Source organism: Hydra vulgaris, chromosome 07 (genome assembly GCF_038396675.1).
Source record: "Hydra vulgaris chromosome 07, alternate assembly HydraT2T_AEP".
In the NCBI taxonomy this organism is placed as follows: domain Eukaryota; kingdom Metazoa; phylum Cnidaria; class Hydrozoa; order Anthoathecata; family Hydridae; genus Hydra; species Hydra vulgaris.
In genome coordinates this window covers 16,270,001-16,290,374 of record NC_088926.1, presented here as the reverse complement: position 1 = coordinate 16,290,374, position 20,374 = coordinate 16,270,001, and the positions used below count along the sequence as shown (strand labels likewise).

At 27.0% G+C, this 20,374-nt stretch overlaps 1 protein-coding gene across 3 annotated transcripts in view; it reads right to left on the bottom strand.

Annotated features, from left to right (window-relative positions):
- The window catches only part of LOC100200250 (phosphatidylinositol 4-kinase alpha), a 119,814-nt gene that overhangs the window by 61,625 nt on the left and 37,815 nt on the right, over nt 1-20,374 (bottom strand). For all 3 annotated transcript variants that reach the window (XM_065801198.1, XM_065801200.1, XM_065801199.1), the window contains exons 15-18: nt 16,966-17,161; nt 9,800-9,884; nt 9,223-9,396; nt 8,938-9,111 (exon numbers count right to left, since the gene is read on the bottom strand). In XM_065801198.1, coding sequence (XP_065657270.1) covers nt 8,938-9,111; nt 9,223-9,396; nt 9,800-9,884; nt 16,966-17,161 — 629 coding nt within the window. The remainder of the gene's footprint in view (nt 1-8,937; nt 9,112-9,222; nt 9,397-9,799; nt 9,885-16,965; nt 17,162-20,374) is intronic.

Sequence of the window (20,374 nt, the reverse complement as noted above, 5' to 3'; positions counted from 1 at the left end):
TGTCAGTAGAGAAGATCCTCCAGTTGAAGGTATATCATTTTATTTCAACCAATTCGGAGAATATGTTAGAGAGATTAATCGTGGTGGCTTAAATTTCCCTCGCGATAACATTTGTCATTGGTTATTTTATTCATACAATTTGTTTCACCATCTTTACACTTTTGTCTGTCGTGTTAGCTTATCTAACTGCTTTTTGATTGTATCTAATTTTTATAGATTTACCAATGTTTCAAAAAAACACTGCAGAACTCTTGTCAATATACTTTTTAATAACTATTGCCATCTTTCCATCTCTGCAATCTTCAAAGGAATCCAAACTAAATTTATTCTTCGTAATATTTCGATCTGCTTTTGCACAGATCGTCATAAGACGTAAAATATAATACAAAAAAAAACAAAAAACGTTACAAATATTACATAAAAACGTCAAAGAAGACATTAAAAAGAAGCCATAAAAGATTACATAATAACGTAAATATAAAACGTAAATATAAATATAATAAAACGTAAAAATAAAATATAAATATAATAAAACGTAAATATAAATATAAACGTAAATATAAAACGTAAATATAAATTAGAAATGCAATATCGAAAAACCAATTAATCTTTCTTCAAAGGTGCGTTTCCAATTATATAATTCCACCATCGTTAAAAGTAAGATCACCAATTAAATAGAAAAAAGCAGAAAATATTACTAAACAATATCAAAGAAACTTATTGATACACGCCCGAAACAAAGCAAAATATAGATTTTTTACAAGTAAGAATGTTATAAAAAATATTTGTTATAACTTAGAAAAATTTTTGATACCTAATCACTATAAAATTATTGAAAATGTTACTGAAAAATCGAAAAAACATCATTACAAAATTACAAAGAAATGTTTAAAAGATAAGTTTGAAAAACTTTATAAAATGACTTACAATAAACAAAAACAATCAAACAGATTGAATAAAAATATAGTTAAATCTGGAAGCTTAAATTTATCGCAAACTCAGTTAGACATCTCCACAATAAATCTCCTGAACCTTGGACCAAATTTTGCACCGTCGTTTAAAAAGTTGCCTTATATGGAAATTTTAACACCGATCGAATCTTTTGCTTTACAAAAAAAGAAAAAAAATAGTAAAAAATCTGATGCAGAAAAGATTCAACAAAACGTGAGTAAAATTCTTATCAAAAATATAAAACATAGATTACCTGATAATTTATCAAAAGAACAAAGATTGTCTTTAAATAATTTGAGGAAAAAAATGAATGGTTTAGCAGTTTATCCATTTGATAAAGGAACAGGATTTGTACTTATAAACGAAGAGGACGCATTTTATAAATTAGAAGAGGAAATTAAACACTCAGTAACTATCAACTATGACCCGACTCAAACCCTTATGACTAAATTCCAGAAACTATTATGCAGGTTACGAAAACAAAAAAAGTTAGATAACAAGACTTATTTTCAAATGTACCCTTCTGACTGCGTACCTCCACGTTTAAATGGAGTCATAAAAGCTCACAAGCCAGAAAAGAACTATCCAATGCAGTCAGTCGTTTCTACTATAGGTACCCCACCATATGGATCATCAAAGTATCTTGTAAAAATTATACAACCAACCTTAAACAAAAACAAATCAAGATTATTAAACTCCTCCTCGTTTGTCAACGAAGCGAAATCTTGGTTAATTGATCCTAGTGAAATTCAAGTCTCTTGATGTGGTGGCGTTATATCCCTCTATTCCAATTGACAGAGCAATTCCTGTGATTATCGATATTTTAAACAACGATATTAATAATCTTAAAAAAAGAACCAAACTAACTCTTAGTGATATACATGAAATGATCGAACTCTACCTTAGTCAATGTTATTTTTTATACAAAAATGAGATAAGATCTGTACCGAATTCGGGACCTATGGGTTTGTCCTTAATGGTTGTAGTTGCCAAAGTGTTTTTACAGCATTTGGAAGCAAAAGCTCTTATTATTGCTGAGGTTGGTCATTTTTCGCAAAAGACTTACAGAAGGTATGATGACAGTCATGCAAGATTCGACCCAATACAAAATCATGATAAATTTCTGGATTTGTTAAATGAACAAGATCCAGCAATAAAATATGCTTCGGAAAAAGAAAACAATAAAAAAGAATTAAACTACTTGGATATAACTGTAACCAATACTAATAACTCATACTATAACTTCAAAATCCATCGAAAATCGACTATCACTAATATACAAATAAAACCTACATCAAACGTTAATCCAAAAATAGTTATGGGTGTTTTTAAAGGTTTTATATCTCGTGCCGTTAAAATTTGTTCTAAAAAATATCTTAATGATGAAATACAGTTTTTAGTAAATATGTTTGCAGAAAATGGACACAATAGAATAAAGTTTGAAACAACTGCTAAGAACTATATTCAGAAAAGAATCAACCTTTCTAAAATAAATTATAATAAAACAGAAACATTTAAATATACAGTTAAACTTCCATGGCTCCCAAGAATAGGTCCAAAACTAAGAAAAGAACTTAAAGCTTACAACGACAGAATAATATTTACTAGACCACCTACGTTAAAAAACACTTTATGCAACAACAAGTTTAAGTTAATTCCAAATAGCAATCCCGGTGTCTATAAACTCACATGCTCTTGTGGCAGTATATACATTGGTGAAACAGAAAAGAAGATTTTAACGAGATGCATTGAACATCAAAAAAACTATTTAAAAGGTAAATGAGATGCATCTGGTGCAACCGAACATGGTCAAGAATGTAATGGTATGTTTGATTGGTCCAAAATCCAAAAACTCTAGCAATAAAATCAGAGTACGATGAACATAAAGTTAGAGAATCACTTGAAATTAATTATGCCTCAACATACCAAGAAAAAAAACATGCTCCAATACTACTCAACCGAGACAATGGCATTAAAATTTCTACAAACAGTTGGAGACCTCTGTTTAAAAAAGTTATCCAAAAAAAGGAGTAAAATAATATTTGCTAGTTTTATATTTACGTTATTATGTATATATATATATATATAAATATATGTATATATATATATATATATATAAATATATGTATATATATATATATATATAAATATATGTATATATATATATATATATATATATATATATATATATATATATATATATATATATATATATATATATATATGAAGAACCCTTAGATGTTGTCCGAAAGTTTTTTCCATTATTTGTTGACAAAAAGTAAAAATTAAAATGCAAGACCGGAATTTTTTTTTTTAATAATGATAGACTGCCTGCCCCAACCAAACCCTCAGTCGATGTAGCAGCACTCCCTTGCGGGTCAGGCTATTTGTCAGTCGATGTAGCAGCACTCCCTTGCGAGTCAGGCTATTTGTCAGTTGATGTAGCAGCACTCCCTTGAGAGTCTGGCTATAAGATAGTCGATGTAGCAACACTCCGCGCATGATTTACAGTAAAAAAAATAAAAATAAAAACATTTTATTAAAAAAAATAAAAATAAAAACATTTTATTAAAAAAAATAAAAATAAAAACATTGTTTATATTGTTAAAAACATTCAAAATGTTTTAAAAACATTCAGAATGTTTTTAAAAACATTCTGGTCAATTAAATTTGCGTTTTTGTGGTTTTTTTAAAAAACGATTAATTTGTAATTAAATTAATGGTTTTTACTTTCGTCCAACACGGAAATGTTGGACGAAAGTTAAAAGTAATTAAAAGTGACGTATATGTTGGCGTAAGAATCACTTTTTTCCTTCCGCTCTTCCCATAGCCAACAAACTATAGATCTATATATATACATATGTATATATATATATGTATATATATATATATATATATATGTATATATATATATGTATATATATATATATATATATATATATATATATATATATATATATATATGTATATATATATATATGTATATATATATATATGTATATATATATATGTATATATATATGTATGTATATATATATATATATATATATGTATATATATATGTATATATATATATATATATATATATATATATATATATATATATATATATATTTTGGCAGGCCAAAGTACCACATAAATTTTTCAATGAATCAATTTTACTAATGGCTGCATAAAACATTGTTCTTTTTACTACAAAAATCGTTTTTTGTTATGAAAGTGTTTATGTAGCTCATCTCTAAGTTCTGCTTTATTTAATTTTTAGTCTAGATTAATTGAATTAAACTATAACACAAAACTTAAATTGCATCCGTTCCAATCTGTATTTTAATTTGTTCAGTTAAATACTTACAAATAATTGTGTATTTCTATTGTTCTTCATGTAAACAAACAAACACAAGACATGCATGTCGCATATCATACACATTTTTTTTTATAAACATATTTTTAATATAACTTATGTTTTACAGAAATATCACCAGCTAAGATTAAAAACAATATTTTACAACAAGAGATCTACTTAAAAGATTAAAATAATAATAAGAATAATGCATGAAACTTTGCCATACATAAAGAAATTTTTTTTGCGTATTTTTTCAAAAAACATGTTTAAAATGCTGAGTAAGACTAAATATTATGCTTAATTTTTAGCAAATTGTTTTTAACAAAATCTACTCTCACCTATCTAATTGGAGGGAATTGGAGCTAGCGCAGATTGGGGGAATGGTTATTAGATTGGGGGTGGGATGAAGGTGGTAATTTTCTTTTTTTACACTTTTGAAGGTTTAATTCTTACACAATCATTATTTTTGAAAACTGGAATACTAATTTACTGCATGGTATTTACTGAATTTATTTTTACTGTACTGTATTTTAGTATTGTTTTCCACTGTAATTCCAAGTAAGACAGGGCAGGGTGACCTTTTAATGTATAAATATATATAGCAATGATAAGGTGGTATTTTGAAAATACTGAAAACCACCCTGTTATGTTTTTTCCCTTTTCGAGCACTGCTTAAAAAGTAAAAGATAAAACACAAAGTTTTTATGGATTAACTTACCTAATGTAATTATTGTTCCAATAATTATTTAATTTTTGCATTTGTTTTAAAAATTAACACGTTTTACATTCTAATACCTTTATATATACATTTTTCTTAATTAATGAATTCATCTCCCTAAGGCCGAGGAGACCACTACAGTCAAGGAAGCTACTTTTCTTTTTTTTTAAACTGCGATTATATAACCCTCTCGCAATGCTTTTACTTTGAAACACGAACCTTGACAAACAAGATTTCTTCCTCGAGAAACAAGTTGAGTGCGGTACAACCAGGGACATAATGGGTTTAAACTTGGATCTTTTGCTTACAAGGGAGTCTTCTATCATTATACCACTACCACACTGGTAATGGATTATACTATTCATATAAATTAAATACTATTATATATAAATTCAAACTATTTTAACAATTCCATCTCTTATGCAACAGTGAAAGTGTGAATGAATAAAAAAACAATTTAAAAAAAGAAATTTACTTGTTAAAACAATCAAACAATTTAACTCATTAACTCATTAAATTTAAACTCATTTTTTAACTGATTCAGGATAAGACATTCTAATTTGCAGTTATCAAAAATTGAAACTAGATGAATAGGCAGGATAGAGTTGAAACTAATTGAATAGGAAAGATAGATAATTTGTAAAAAATCAATTTCACTTGAGATTCTGAGATTCAAAATCTAATGAAAACTCCTCTCGGGCTATCAAGCCGCCATATTTTTAATATCATATTTTTAACTTATTTTTTGGGTAATTTGAAAAAAAAAATTTTTTCGAAAAAATTTTTATAAAAATAATGCAAATAAAAATTGCTTTTACTTTAAGTTCGAAATATATACTTAAAAATAAACATATAGAACAAATTCAAATAAAATTTCTTATCTTTAGGGCTATGCAAAACAAAAATTTTAGGCTACGCAAAATTTTAGGCTAAACAAAAATTTTGAAGAGGTCAAAAATTATTTGATTTTGCACAATACAAAAAATTTATAAGCCTCTATTATGAGTAACAAGACAGTTATAATACTGAAAGAAAATATTGTTCATAACAAATATTTCTTATTGATATAAAACTCCTAATCTTTTTGGACTTTCCTACAAAATCATAATTTTGACATATTTTAGGCTAAAAACGAATTAAATCAAATCAAATTCAACAACACTCAAAAATGTTTTTTTCTGTTGTTTTTTTTATTGTTTATATTCTTATGTGTAAAGGATTATATTTTTTTGCAGACATACAATTTTCAAAATTTTTGTTTTTTGGCCTGCCCTAAGTCAAAAAAGAAAAGTGTTTTCAATAACTTTTGTTTATTGGCCGGCTTAAAACTTGTTGATAATCTTGATAAAAAGCAACTTTTTTCTGATTAAGCTCAATTCAAAAGCTAATTTTTAAAAGTAAAATTTTTGATAACTTAAAAGCATCTTAAACATTTAGAGAAGCAAAATATTTATCGCAACCCTCTTACTTCCTTAGATTTAATTTTTATGGTGATATTTCAGCATAAAAACACGAATCTTTATATCAAATTTGGCAGTACTCAGAATAATCCTATTACACTTTTTTTTTTTAATACTACTTATATTTTGTTAAGGAACAAACATTCATGCAGCCAAGTGTAATTTTTAAATTTTTTTAAATTTTGGCCAACCCTAATATATATATACAGTGCTGGCCAATGCATTAGGAATTTAGAAGGATTTGATCAGATCTAGCCTATTCAGTCTTTGGTTATACAACTACATTCTAATTTTTGTTTATTAAACAAGTTGCTGTCATAATACTTATTTTATTGTTTGTTGTCATGGACTTTTCAAATTTGTTGCTAAAATATGATTTTTTTTGTATTTTGTATAAAATTTGATTTAGGTTCTTAAGGCACTTGATTGCGGTATTTGGCGATATCTGGTCATTAATTTTGGAGTCTTTTGTAGCTTAATTGTAATTTTACTTGTATTATTGCTCATAAATTATTACTTTGCTGTTATTGAAACAAGCTTCAGGTGGTAAGAGAGACACTATTTGACAGAAATGGGTAAAAAAACAGGACATCAGCGTAGCAAAAAAAAGTGAAATAATGCTGTTATTAGAAAATACTGCTCTTCTGAATTCCGAAAGCTCGCAAGTTATAAGTCTCGCGTCAGATTGTTGGAAGAATCAGAAATAAGCTGTCCAAAGGCCAAGATGTCATAGCTACCAAGAGAGAAAATTGTAAAAGGGCTTCCAAGACTACCCCTAGGAATGATCGCGTACTTCAGAACTTGTGCCGAAAAGGACGTAAGAAATCTTCCGTAGAGTTAGCACAGGAATGGAATGGCATAATAGGACTTACAGTAAGCTCAAGAACTGCTAGAAGACGTTTGTTGAATTTTGGCTACAAGGCATACAAACCCACGAAGAAACCCAAGCTGACGGTTGCAATGAAGGAGAAGAGGCTGACGTGGGCACGTTGACACGCCGATTGGGCCAAAGACGATTGGTCAAAGGTAGGCAGTTTACATACTCTTATGAAATTATTTAAAGTCAGAAACACATTGCCCATTTTATGGTGATAATAATATTTATTTTTTCATTAGTTTTGTAGTCTTGTCATGTTATTATGTGTATCTCCCATATGATAAAATATGGTATGTAATACCGTACTGAGTACTGTTATTTTAAAGGGTAATATTTGTTATTCAGGTGTGCTTCTCTGATGAGTCTACGCTGGAAGTCATGGCTAAGAGCGCACGATTTGTTTGAAGGAAGAAGGAAGAGGCAAACCTCCCCGACTGTATCCTGGAAACTGTAAAACACCCACAAAAGATCATGTTTTGGAGTGTTATTTCTGTCAATGGGCCGGGGCATCTGTATTTTGTGGAAGGGATCATGCAACAGGACCAATACAAGGGAGTACTGGAAACACGTCTCATACCACAGGTAAAAGAATGGTATCCACGTGGAGATCCAATATTCATGCAGGATGGAGCTCCATACCACACAGCCAAATCCATGATGAAATTCCTGAAGGACCAGAAGATTCCTGTTCTGGAATGGCCAGGAAACAGTCCCGACCTCAACCCGATTGAGGGGTTATGGAATGAGCTGAAGAAGGAAGTTCTGAAAACTGCATCTACTAACATAAGAGAATTAACTGAAAAACTAATTAATACATGGCACCACAGTGATCGTATCCATCGTCTCTGTGTGGAATTTATCCAGTAAATGCCTCGTCACATTTAAACCATTCTTAGAAATAAGGGTGGACACACCAAATATTAGGCAGCAAACATAATGATCTTTCAGATATATATATATATATATATATATATATATATATATATATATATATATATATATATATATATATATATATATATATATATATATATATATTAGGGGTGTTCAAAAAAAAAAAAATTTAAAAACGCGAATACACAAAAAGCTAAATTTGAAGCAAATATAAAAAAAATACAATTACAAAAAAAAAAATCCAAAAATATTGACATTTATCTTATTATTCTGTACTTTATTTTCAAATTAGTGTGCAAATAATAACTAACTGGTTGCCCTGCCAAGTGATTGATACGTTACAGTCATATACTGTTATATGACCATAATGCTACACGGTCTTTGTAATAAAAAATATGTTTGGTAAGAAATACAAATAGAAGTTATACTATTTTGTGCTAACTGATTACTGTAACTACTTTTATCTGGCTACCATAACTGCTGTTATTTGCTAAATATTGTTATTGTGTTATCTCTGTTATCTCATTACTTTAGAACACTATTTTATGATATAAACCTTCCTTTACGACATTGATTTGAATTTTTTTTTCGCAAATAAAAACTGTAATTTTTAATTTTACTTCACAATTAAAAAACAATTAAGGAGTCTATTAAAGAGAATTAAGAGAAAAGGAATATTTAAAAAATTTTGAACCTCGCCTAAGTATCTACTTCGTATTTGAACTCCTGATCGAAAAATCTTTGAATTCAGACCAGGATATTTTAAATCTGAAATAGATTCTTTCTCAAAACGAGACATCACTTCACTGAGTAAACTGATACCATAATGTACGAGACAATCTTCATCTTCTTTATCAATTATATATTGCTGTAAAATAAAAAATAAAATATTGTGAATCAAAAAAATAAAAAAAATATTAAAATTATATAAACTATTCCTTAAATTCATAGTATTTTAATTATGTAAAGTTTATTTTACCTGAAATAATGACCATGTGGCCTCACTTGCCCATTTAAATGCCTCTTGCACAATTCCTTTACACCTTTCTGTAAAATCTTTAACTATTTGCTCTCGAACAGTGCGTTCTTGAGATAACTTTAGTGTTAAGCTACTATGAGGAACATTGATTAGCTTTGAAATTAGTTGGTTCTCCTAAACAAAACAAAATTAAACAAAGATTTCATCTTTTAAAAACTATTAATATATATCACAATACTTAAAATAGTTACATATAATTATAAACTAAACAACTTTTCATACTTCTTATTGCATTGTATTTCTTATATTTTTCATTGGGTTTCTTGCAATTTATTGAATTTTTGCAATTAGAATTTCTCGTGACAACTAGGCCAAACCCACTCTTAACAATTCTCTCACAGAAAAATCATTTAATATTTCTTACATACTATTTCATATAATTTATATATCTTTTATATACCTAACTCACATACTAATAACTAAACCTTCATGTTATACAAAATTTCTCACATATTATAAATTACATGCTCATCAAATGTTACACATTTAGTTATGTTATTTGTAACACAATCCTTACCATTGCTTTAGTTCTATGACATAGTATATGCAAAAGATCAAGCATAGTTTTTAGTACGACTTGATTCCAAAGAAGATGTGGAAATCTAAAATTTGATAAATATAATGGTGAAAAAAACATAACTATAAATATAATATAAGTAAAATTGCTATAAATAACAATTACAATAATGAAATAACATCTTAGTGTATAAGAAATATTTTTTTACATTCATATAAGATATTCTCTGATAAACATTGAAAAAAATGAATGGCTCATTTTAAATGACAATGTGAACGAGCATTTCAGTGGAGCCTCAGATGGAGTGCCGACTATAGATTAAAAAAAAAAGACTTATAAAGAGGAATAACATTTTGTGTCTGAAAAGAACAACAAATATATTTATAATCAGATGATTTAATAAAAAAAATTGTCTTCACTGATCAAAGTAAGGAAATTGTCTAAACTAATTAAAATACGATAAATCATCTAATGCAATCAATTAAAGAAACAGATGCAAAAATAACAATACTATAAATTATAATGATGATAATGATGATTGTCAAAACAATGTTACAGTCAACTTAATATAGTAACTTCCATTGTGACCGCCTTTTGGTAGAGCATCCACGACAATGTTCTTTTTAACGTCATATACACAGAACTAAAAAACCATGATACTTGTGTCAGACTTAAGACATGATACAAGTCCTCAAACCTGTGGTCAGACTTGTGTTATAGTAGGACAATGTTAAATACTTCCTGGATTTAATTTTTAATATCTGTGTAATTTGATTGATTTTCTAGTTATATAGTCAATTATTATATAGTTAAACTACAGTCGAATGTAACAGGGGCAAAAACCCAAAAAAAAGCAAAAATGTAGCTTGATTGTTTTTCCAGTGTGGTCTTCATATATATATATATATATATATATATATATATATATATATATATATATATATATAGTTCTATAAATTGTTGCATTTGTGAGTACGGAAGGAAAAAAAATGATTCTTATGCCAACAAATACATCACTTTTAATTACTTTTGACTTTCGTCCAAGATTTGCGTGTTGTCAGAAAGTGAAAACCATCAATTTAATTACAAATTAATTGTTTTTTAAAAAACCCGCAAATTTAATTGACCAGAATGTTTTTAAAACATTCTGAATGTTTTTAACAATATAAACAATGTTTTTATTATTATTTTTTTTAATAAAATGTTTTTATTTTTATCTTTTTTAATAAAATGTTTTTATTTTTATTTTTTTTACTGTAAATCATGCGTGGAATGTTGCTACATTGACTATCTTATAGCCTGACTCGCAACAAAGTGCTGCTACATCGACTGACAAATAGCCTGACTCGCAATGGAGTACTGCTACATCTACTTTATTTTAGCCTGACTCGCAACGGAGTGCTGCTACATCGACTGAGGGTTTGGTTGGGGAAGGCAGTCTATCAATTAATAAAATAAAAAAATTTTGTCTTGTATTTTAATTTTTACTTTTTGCCAACAAAATACGGAAAAACTTTCTGACAACCAGTTAAGAGTTGTGTGTATATATATATATATACACAGTAGCGTGCAAAAGTAACCGGACAAGAGCATAACTTATAATAACTTTGAAATGAAAAGTCCAATTTCTTCCAAATGTTCACTGAAATGTCAAAAAATTGATTACAAATCTAAAAACAAATGAATTTTTACTAAATTTAAGCAATCTTATCTTAAAAGTTCATTTAATTAAAATATGCGCGTACAAAAGTATCCAGACAGAAATAAAAAAACTTGAATTAGATTTTTTTTTAAACATTTTTAAAATTAAAAATGCTTTATTTTAAAGTAAATTGCTTTAGTACTTCGTTGGGAAGTCCTTAGCATTGATTACTGCTTAAGAGTGACAAGGCATTGAGTCCACGAGCTTCATAATCACAATAATTTTGATTTATCCCCATTCTTGTTTCAAAATATTCAATAAATCAAATTTACTTGCTGATTTTCAACCCGAAATTCGTCAATCTAAGTGTTTCCATAGATGTTTAATAGAATTAAGGTCAGGGCTTTGCTATGTCAATTCCATTAATTGAATTTTTTTGTTTTTGAAAAAGTCTTTTATAAGGGTTAAAGTATGCTTTGGGTCATTGTCCTGCTGAAATATCCATCCTCAAGCCCTGAAAAATGTTCCACGCAAAATGCTGTCTTGGTAAGTGCTGAAATTAAAGAACTTTAAAATGTAAAATGTAGTGTTGACATAATCAAACGTCTTTTGAGGTCTGCAAATCTATTTGGAAGACGTCCTACAAACAAACTTTTTATTTATATAAAGAATTGAAAAGCACGCTTAAGATTTGCTAATGAATTTGAATTGGGCAAGAAAACAGTGAGTGAAAGTACTTTTTAATAATGAATTTAAGTTTATGTTATTTGGATCTGATAATATTAGATAAGTCCGTCGACACAAAGGCCATAAAAACAATCCTAAATACCAGCTACCAACAGTAAAGCACAAAGGCCGAAACATTATGAACTGGGCTAACTTGAATAGAGATTAAATCGGTCCTATCCATTTGATTGATGACAAAATGGACAAAAATATGTACAAAGTACATATTTTTGTATACTTAAGAATGTTATGCTACCACATGTTAAAGACAAAATGCCTCAAGGAAGGATGTTTTAGCAGGACAATGACCCAAAGCACACTTCAACCCTTGTGAAAAACTTTTTCCAAACCAAAGAAATTCGATTAATCGAATAGCCTTAGCAAAGTCCTGACCTTAATTCTATTGAATGTCTATGTAAGCTCATTGATCGATAAATTTCAGGTCAAACCAACAAGTAAACGTGATTTATTAAATACTCTGACACAAGAATGGGGAAAAATCAAAATTATTGTGATTATGACGCTGGTGGACTCAATGCCTTGTCACTCTCAAGCAGTAATCAATGCTAAAGGCTTCCCGACAAAGTACTAAAGCAATTTACTTTAAAATAAAGGATTTTCAATTTTGAAAATGTTTAAAAAAAAATCTAATTCAAGTTTTTTTTCTGTTCAGATACTTTTGCACGCGCATATTTTAATTAAATGAACTTTTAAGATTAGATTGCTTAGATTTAGTAAAAATTCATTTGTTTTTAGATTTGTAATCAATTTTTTGACATTTCAGTGAAGATTTGAAAGAAATTGGACTTTTCATTTAAAAGTTATCTCAATTTATGCTCTTGTCCAGTTACTTTTACATGCTACTGTATATATATATATATTTTTTACTTGACACTATGCAGCACTAAAGCATTGTTCTTCGTGTCTTCTTTAAACTTTAGACCAACGGTGTTTGAGGAAAAAAACTAGACGAATAAGAGTTTTTGGAGCACTTAGGAACAGTGACAGAAAAAAGATGAGACTTGATTGAATGATGAGTAACGTGATAATGAATATTTACAGATGGCACAAGAGACATTAGGTCTTTAGAGCAGTGCCTATTAATGTCTTTATAGAAAGAAAAGCAACATAATGACGATGTGATAATGGTTGGAGATTGGCTCCAAGAGCTAGTCCAACTATGTTTACAAAGTGTTTTTGTACCTTGTTTAAAAGAGAATGGGGATCATTAGAAGATATGTCTCAGATATGACAACAGTATTCCATACAAGGACGGATTTGAGATTTATAAAGATAAAGAATAGAATCCGGAGTAAGACGCTAAAGTTGCATCTCTTTATCGAGCACGATAAAGAGATGCAACTTTAGCAGATGTTAATTTTGCAATGGATTTGATATAAGGTTTCCAAGAAAGATTGGAAGTAAGAGTTAATCCTAAAAGATGAAGGGTAGGTGATACATCGAGTACATCACCATTCATAAATATAGGAAGATCTAAATTATTGGGATAATAATTAGCTGAAAAAAATTGGGTTTTATCTGAATTAAAGTTCACCAGCCACTGTGAGCCCCATGCTGTAGCAGGTGAGATCCTTTTTAAGCTCAGATGCCCCCTCCAAGCAATCAGAGAGTGTTGGCTTCTTATCATGACAAGAATAAATGTTAGTATCATCAGCGAAAAATACCATTTTAGATGTGTGAATATCTGGAAGATTGATAATGTAAATTAAAAAGAGTATAAGGCCAAGTATTGAACCTTGAGGAACCCCTGAAGTTACAGGATATGTAAAAAAGTAACTAATAAGGTCTACTATTGGATTAAAAGTTATCTCACTAATAAAAAACAATGTTCTAAATCAAGAAATACTTAAAATCACGTTTTGAATCTGCAAGTATTGATACTTTGTCCTTTCTTTCTCTTAGTTTATATAAATGACTTAGTTAATGCATTAGCAAAGTTAAACTCAAGTATGTTCGCAGATGACACAAACCTATTTCTTTTTAACAATAGTATCAAACTACTTTATGCAGACATGAATTTTGAATTAAGTAAGATAAACGTTGAAAAAAACAAAGTATACCTTATTTCATAAAAAAATACAAGAAGAAAATCTTCCCCTTAAATTACCAGCCCTATTTTTAAATAACATACAAATAAAAAAGCAGGACTATATAAAGTTTTCAGGAATAATTGTTGACAATAATTTATCTTTGCTTCCCCATATTAAATATTTACAATCAAAAGTTAGTAAAACCATTGGTCTGATGTACCGAGTTCGTCCATATTTAAATACAGTTTGTCTAAAGTTTTTATACTTTTCTTTAATTCTTTGTTTTATTAACTAATATAACATGTCTTATAAATTATGCTAAGATAACATGTTTTATTAACTCTGCTAATATAACATGGGGTAGTACACAACCGACAAAACTAAAAGAAAAAATTAATTTGCAAAAATATGCGTGTAGAATTATTTACAGGAAAAAAAGAGGGGAACATATTAAACCCTTATTGAGAAATATAAAAGTGATTGATGTAGACAAAATATATTTTTATCCGCACCCAATTTTCATGTATAACTATAATAATAATCTAACTCTGGCTAATTTCATTTGTAGATTTGAGAAAAATGTAAAAAGTATTTCTTAAGAACAAATCAATCAAATTCCTTCAAACTGTCAAGGAAATTAAATAAATATACAAAATATTCAATAACATATTGTGGACCTAAGTAATGGAATTCTTTTCAAAAAAATAATGCAAATTTGGTAAAATCATTAAACACATTTAAGTTCCAAGCAAAAAAACACATTTTTAATTTTGTGGAATAATAATTCCAAAACCTTTTTGTTTTGGAATTAATTTATTCAAATGAATTTTACTTATTATTCTTAGTAGTTACTAATGATATAAGTGTTTTTTAATGTAAAATTTTTTAGTCTTTGTGTATATGGCCTCAGAACCATAAAACTGAGTTTTAGAGCTGTTTTAAGAGAAAATAGAATGAGTTGCTTGTCATAAAGACAGACCCACAAGCAAAACCCATGCATTGAGTCAAGAAGATCCAGCATTTAACATCCTAAACTGGAAAAAATGTATTATATGTATATCTGTGTCAGCCTAAAAGCTGATGAGGCTGGTCAACAGATAGAATCTGTTTACCCCTTAAGTCTATGCCCAGGAGGCCTTCTACAAGACAGTACAGAGACACCATCTTTACCCTTTACTCAACCAAGATCCCCAAGGCAGGGGGTGTTTTAAGTTGGAGTTGACTTCTCCTAGTCTTTGTCTAAAAAAACTTATCCTACATGGAAGCAGGATATGAAGCAGGTTGTATTGGGTTACATGTTACCAGTAGCAGGATAATCTGGCCTGACTTTAATGCTTTCACTTCAGCTATAATTACAAACTTTCAATTAAGTCATAGATTTAATTGAAGAATTTAATTGAATGTGAAATGAATGGATTTTACACCTTTTATGCTTTTTTGTTATATCGCATATAAAATAATTATTTGTTTTCAATATTGTATTGAATATCTCTTGTCTATACCAGTTTTATACTTTTTTATACTTGAAATTGTTTGTGTATAAACAAAACCAGTTGATTTTAAAACTCAGGAAAAATGTGTGTGCATGTGTGTTAAAAGGTAGGAATTCTATACAAGTGATGAAAATGACAATACCTAAGTTTAATCAACGCCACATTGCAATAATTACAATGAAACAATAAAGTTTGTTTATTTAATTTACAAAGAACATAATAAAGTCAAGAAAAGAAAAAAACTCATTCACTAGATTACACAAAATCTTTTTATTTGAGTTTTAATCTGAAAACATTTCATGTAAAAAGTTTTGGTGTAGAAACACTACATTTTTGTAAAGAATCTATACCAGTGACGATAAAGAGAATATATCACTTAGTCCTATGTTACTTGGCATGTGTGAAATAATTGTTTTTTTCAAAATTTTAATAGAAGCAACATTTAATTTTATATAAAGAATGTTTAATCAATTGGATTTGTCAATAAAGCAGATAATATGTCTTTACTTGTTTCTTTTTTGAAAACTTGTAAAGAAATTCAACATTTTTGTTTCTATACCATACATTATGAGATGAATTGACAAAATAACATCATAGCATTAAAGAAGACACAAAAACATTTCAGAAAAAATGTTTCACAAAATAAAAAATTTGTAATGTATTTTGCAAAAGCATGTAAACTTTTGCATTAACTTAAAATGGAGTAATTTTTGCAACAAAATATTTTCTAGTCAAAATAGTTACTAATACACATTAGAAAAAGTACCAAATATTTTTTCTCTTTTTTTAAAAACAGCGGATTTTCGTGTTAGTGAAACGAGTAAATTACTTTCCTAGTTTTTTAAGATTATTGCTAGCCACATATCTAAATAAAAATTAAACTGATTCATAGCAAATTTAAACTTGATAACAACAAATATAGAAACTCGACACAAACATCACATTTTATGTGCTATCTTTAAAAAACTCTTATATTTCTAACTTATTTTGATGCTAAGAATGTAATCTAAAAAATTTTTAAACTGTTGATGCAAAAACTATAACATTATCATCAACTGTTATGAAATAGGAATCTTCCGTAAAAATGTTGAGTTTCTATACAGAAATTTATCTAATGATGATAATCATAATGATGATGATGATGATGATGATGATGATGATGATGATGATGATGATGATGATGATGATGATGATGATGATGATGAAGATGATGATGATACAATAAAATATTAGTAATTTATAAATCAATAATACTTGTCAACAAGAAGTGAAAAATATTTGTCAGCAACCCTTCGAATTTTTTCTTGGGTGTGATTAAACATAACTAAAAAATATTGTGCATGCTTTTCAAGTTCCTTCTCTCGTTCAGCACATCGTGGTTTTTGCACCATTAAATTGAGATATTTTGCAAATATTTTATCAAATGTGAGTCTCATGCATCTCCAAACATCTTTAAAAAAATTTTATAAATAAATTATTTTCTAGTTAATAAATAAAATAAAACATATCAAATTATACATTTTTCTTGACACTTAGCAACTAAAAACTCACAAGAACAGGGTTGAGCCTTTAAATTAAACAATTGAATTTAATTTAGCCTCTTTTTATTATTATTATATGCATGAGCCCTAACCATTATTTTTGGCATCTTTAATGCTTATTATATTGAACTGCTTGGTTCTATTATCATAATTAGGAAAGTTTTAAATAAATATACACTATATCTAAAATCCATAGAAAACGAATGCACTTATGACAAGACATTAGTTAAACCATGAATCTATGCTTATTTTCAAACTAAATTTAACACTTTTAAACATGATCCTAAAATATGCATATGCTGAACTGTTAAGCAAATAAAACCTACTTTGAAATATTTTACTGATAAATTAGGCTTTATTGATAAATAAATATATTTGACTAATATAAATGTTATGGCTTTCTTGTTATGTTATTATAATACAATTTTAAGCAGGACTTTAATAATTTTTAAGTTCATTTCAAGGTCTTTTTAAACTAACTAGAAATGACCTTTTAATTTTTTACAGGGTCATTTCTATGTATAAAAAAATAAGAAATTTTAACTATAAACAATTCATGCACACGAAAAAAAATTTTTTGAACTCAAATTTATTACTTTATTAACACTAACTTCTTCATTTGCTATTCATAAGTTTTGATCATAAATTCTTCATAAGTGCATTTTGTTTTGATCATAAATAACATGTGAATAATTTAGGATTCTTGCAACTGGCTACAGCATTACCTTCTTTAGATTTAATACTTAAACTAGAAAATTTTTAAATTTTCTATAATATGGTTATAAAATTCACATAAAATTGTAATATATTTTGTACATTAAATAATAAAACAACAACTTTTGATTATTTTTAATGCTCTTAAAACTTTGTAAAATGGACTTGATACATATTACAATTTTATAACTGTTGCAATTTTATAACTGTTTTGTAGCTTTTGATTATCAATCAAATTGACAAAGTAGAAAACTCATTTTATTTGCAATTAACTTCTTTTCTTATTTAATTACAACCTTCATGATTATTTATGACAACCTTATTACCATAAACATATATATATATATATATATATATATATATATATATATATATATATATATATATATATATATATATATATATATATAAATGTATATATAAATGTATATATAACAATATATACATATATAACATATATACATATACATATACATATATATATATATATATATATATATATATATATATATATATATATATATAAATGTATATATAAATGTATATATAACAATATATATATATATAACAATATATACATATATAACATATATATATATATATATATATATATATATATATATATATATATATATATATATATATATATATATATATATATATATATAATCTTTATATAAATACTGAACATTAAAGCTGAGGTAATGGCAATAAGGTAAGTTTTACAGCACATTTAATAAAGAAGAAGGAAATTTATATCAAGATATGTAAATATATGTGTAATAATAATATATCATTTAAAAGTGCGCAAATAAAAAAAATTATATTTGTAATATAATAATAAAAAAAATTATATGTACAAATATCTGTAAGCGTAAACATCTTTAGCAAATTAAGTTTGCAGGTGGTATAGCCTGGAATGAGCCTGTGTTATTTATGTATAATATAAAAAAACTTTAAAATTTTAACAATTAGAAGTCTCTTTTGCTATATATATTATATATATATATATATATATATATATATATATATATATATATATATATATATATATAAATATATATATATTATTAGTATATATACTATATATATTAGTTGAATGAGACTTTAGTCACTATCTACTTTAATTTATAAAATGACAACTTTTTCAAGCACTTTTTCCAAATATATATATATATATATATATATATATATATATATATATATATATATATATATATATATATATATATATATATATATATATATATATATATATATATATATATATTATATAATGCCACATAATTAGAGTGTAAATGAAGCAGCTGGGGAAGACTTAGTTCACTGCTTATTTTAAAGACACAAAACGCTGTCAATAAAAACCCTGAAGCAACAAGTCAAACATGTATTTCCGGCTTCAATTCAACAAATGTTTAAAAGTTTTACAATAATTTACAAACTATTTTTAATTGTTAAAAGCTAGAAAGTTGAGATATTTGGAATATGGATAAAACTGGTCTAACCACAGTTCAAACGTGGTAAACTAATGCTAAATGCAAATATTGTAACAGATGTTGACTTTACAATATCAGAAAAAGATATGCTAGAAGATGGTTGTTCAAAAGATTTAGAGTCACATTGCAATGTTTTAAATTAAAACAATAATGCATACACAATAACGTGCATCTTTAGAGTCAACTGTAGTTTTATTACCTGTAGATTTAAGACAATTCACTATTTCTTTTAATTAAAACTCTTTTTTCTTGGCTGAGCCAAGAAAAAAGAGTTTTAATTAAAAGAAATAGTGATAGATTCCCCAAATTTGAATTTGCTAAAAAAAAAAACATTCTGCTAAAAAAAATAGATCATTCAGGTCATATTTTAAAAATCCGGAAAATTGTATGGGTTAAATATCTGGAAATAATCCAGAATATATTTTCCCTTATTTTCCTCCTAATTTTTCTTTTAGCTGAATTGTTACCATTTTTTTTTAATTTTTGTATAAGTGATGAGTGAAAAGGTTAAAAAACAAATATATTACAAAAACATTAAACTTATATGTATGGAAACATTTTATCTGGATAAACAAAAAATTGAGAAAAATATTTGGAATTCCCGAAATATCCGGAAAAAGATAATACCTTTAAAAATAAAAAAGAAATTGATGAGAGAAAAAAAAGTTAAATAAAGAGATAAATAAAAAAAGATAAATAAAGATGAATAAAAATGTAACTAGTAAAAGAATTTTATACTTAATGGAAAAAAGTAAAGAATTTTAGAAATAGTTCTAGTACAGGGGACTTTTTTGTTTGATTTGTGTTAAAATTTTTTCAAAAAGTAAACCAGAGGATTACACATTCTGGATTCTGGATTCAATACACATTCAAGTGTCAAATTCAAGCGTCATAAAAAAAAGAAATCATTTT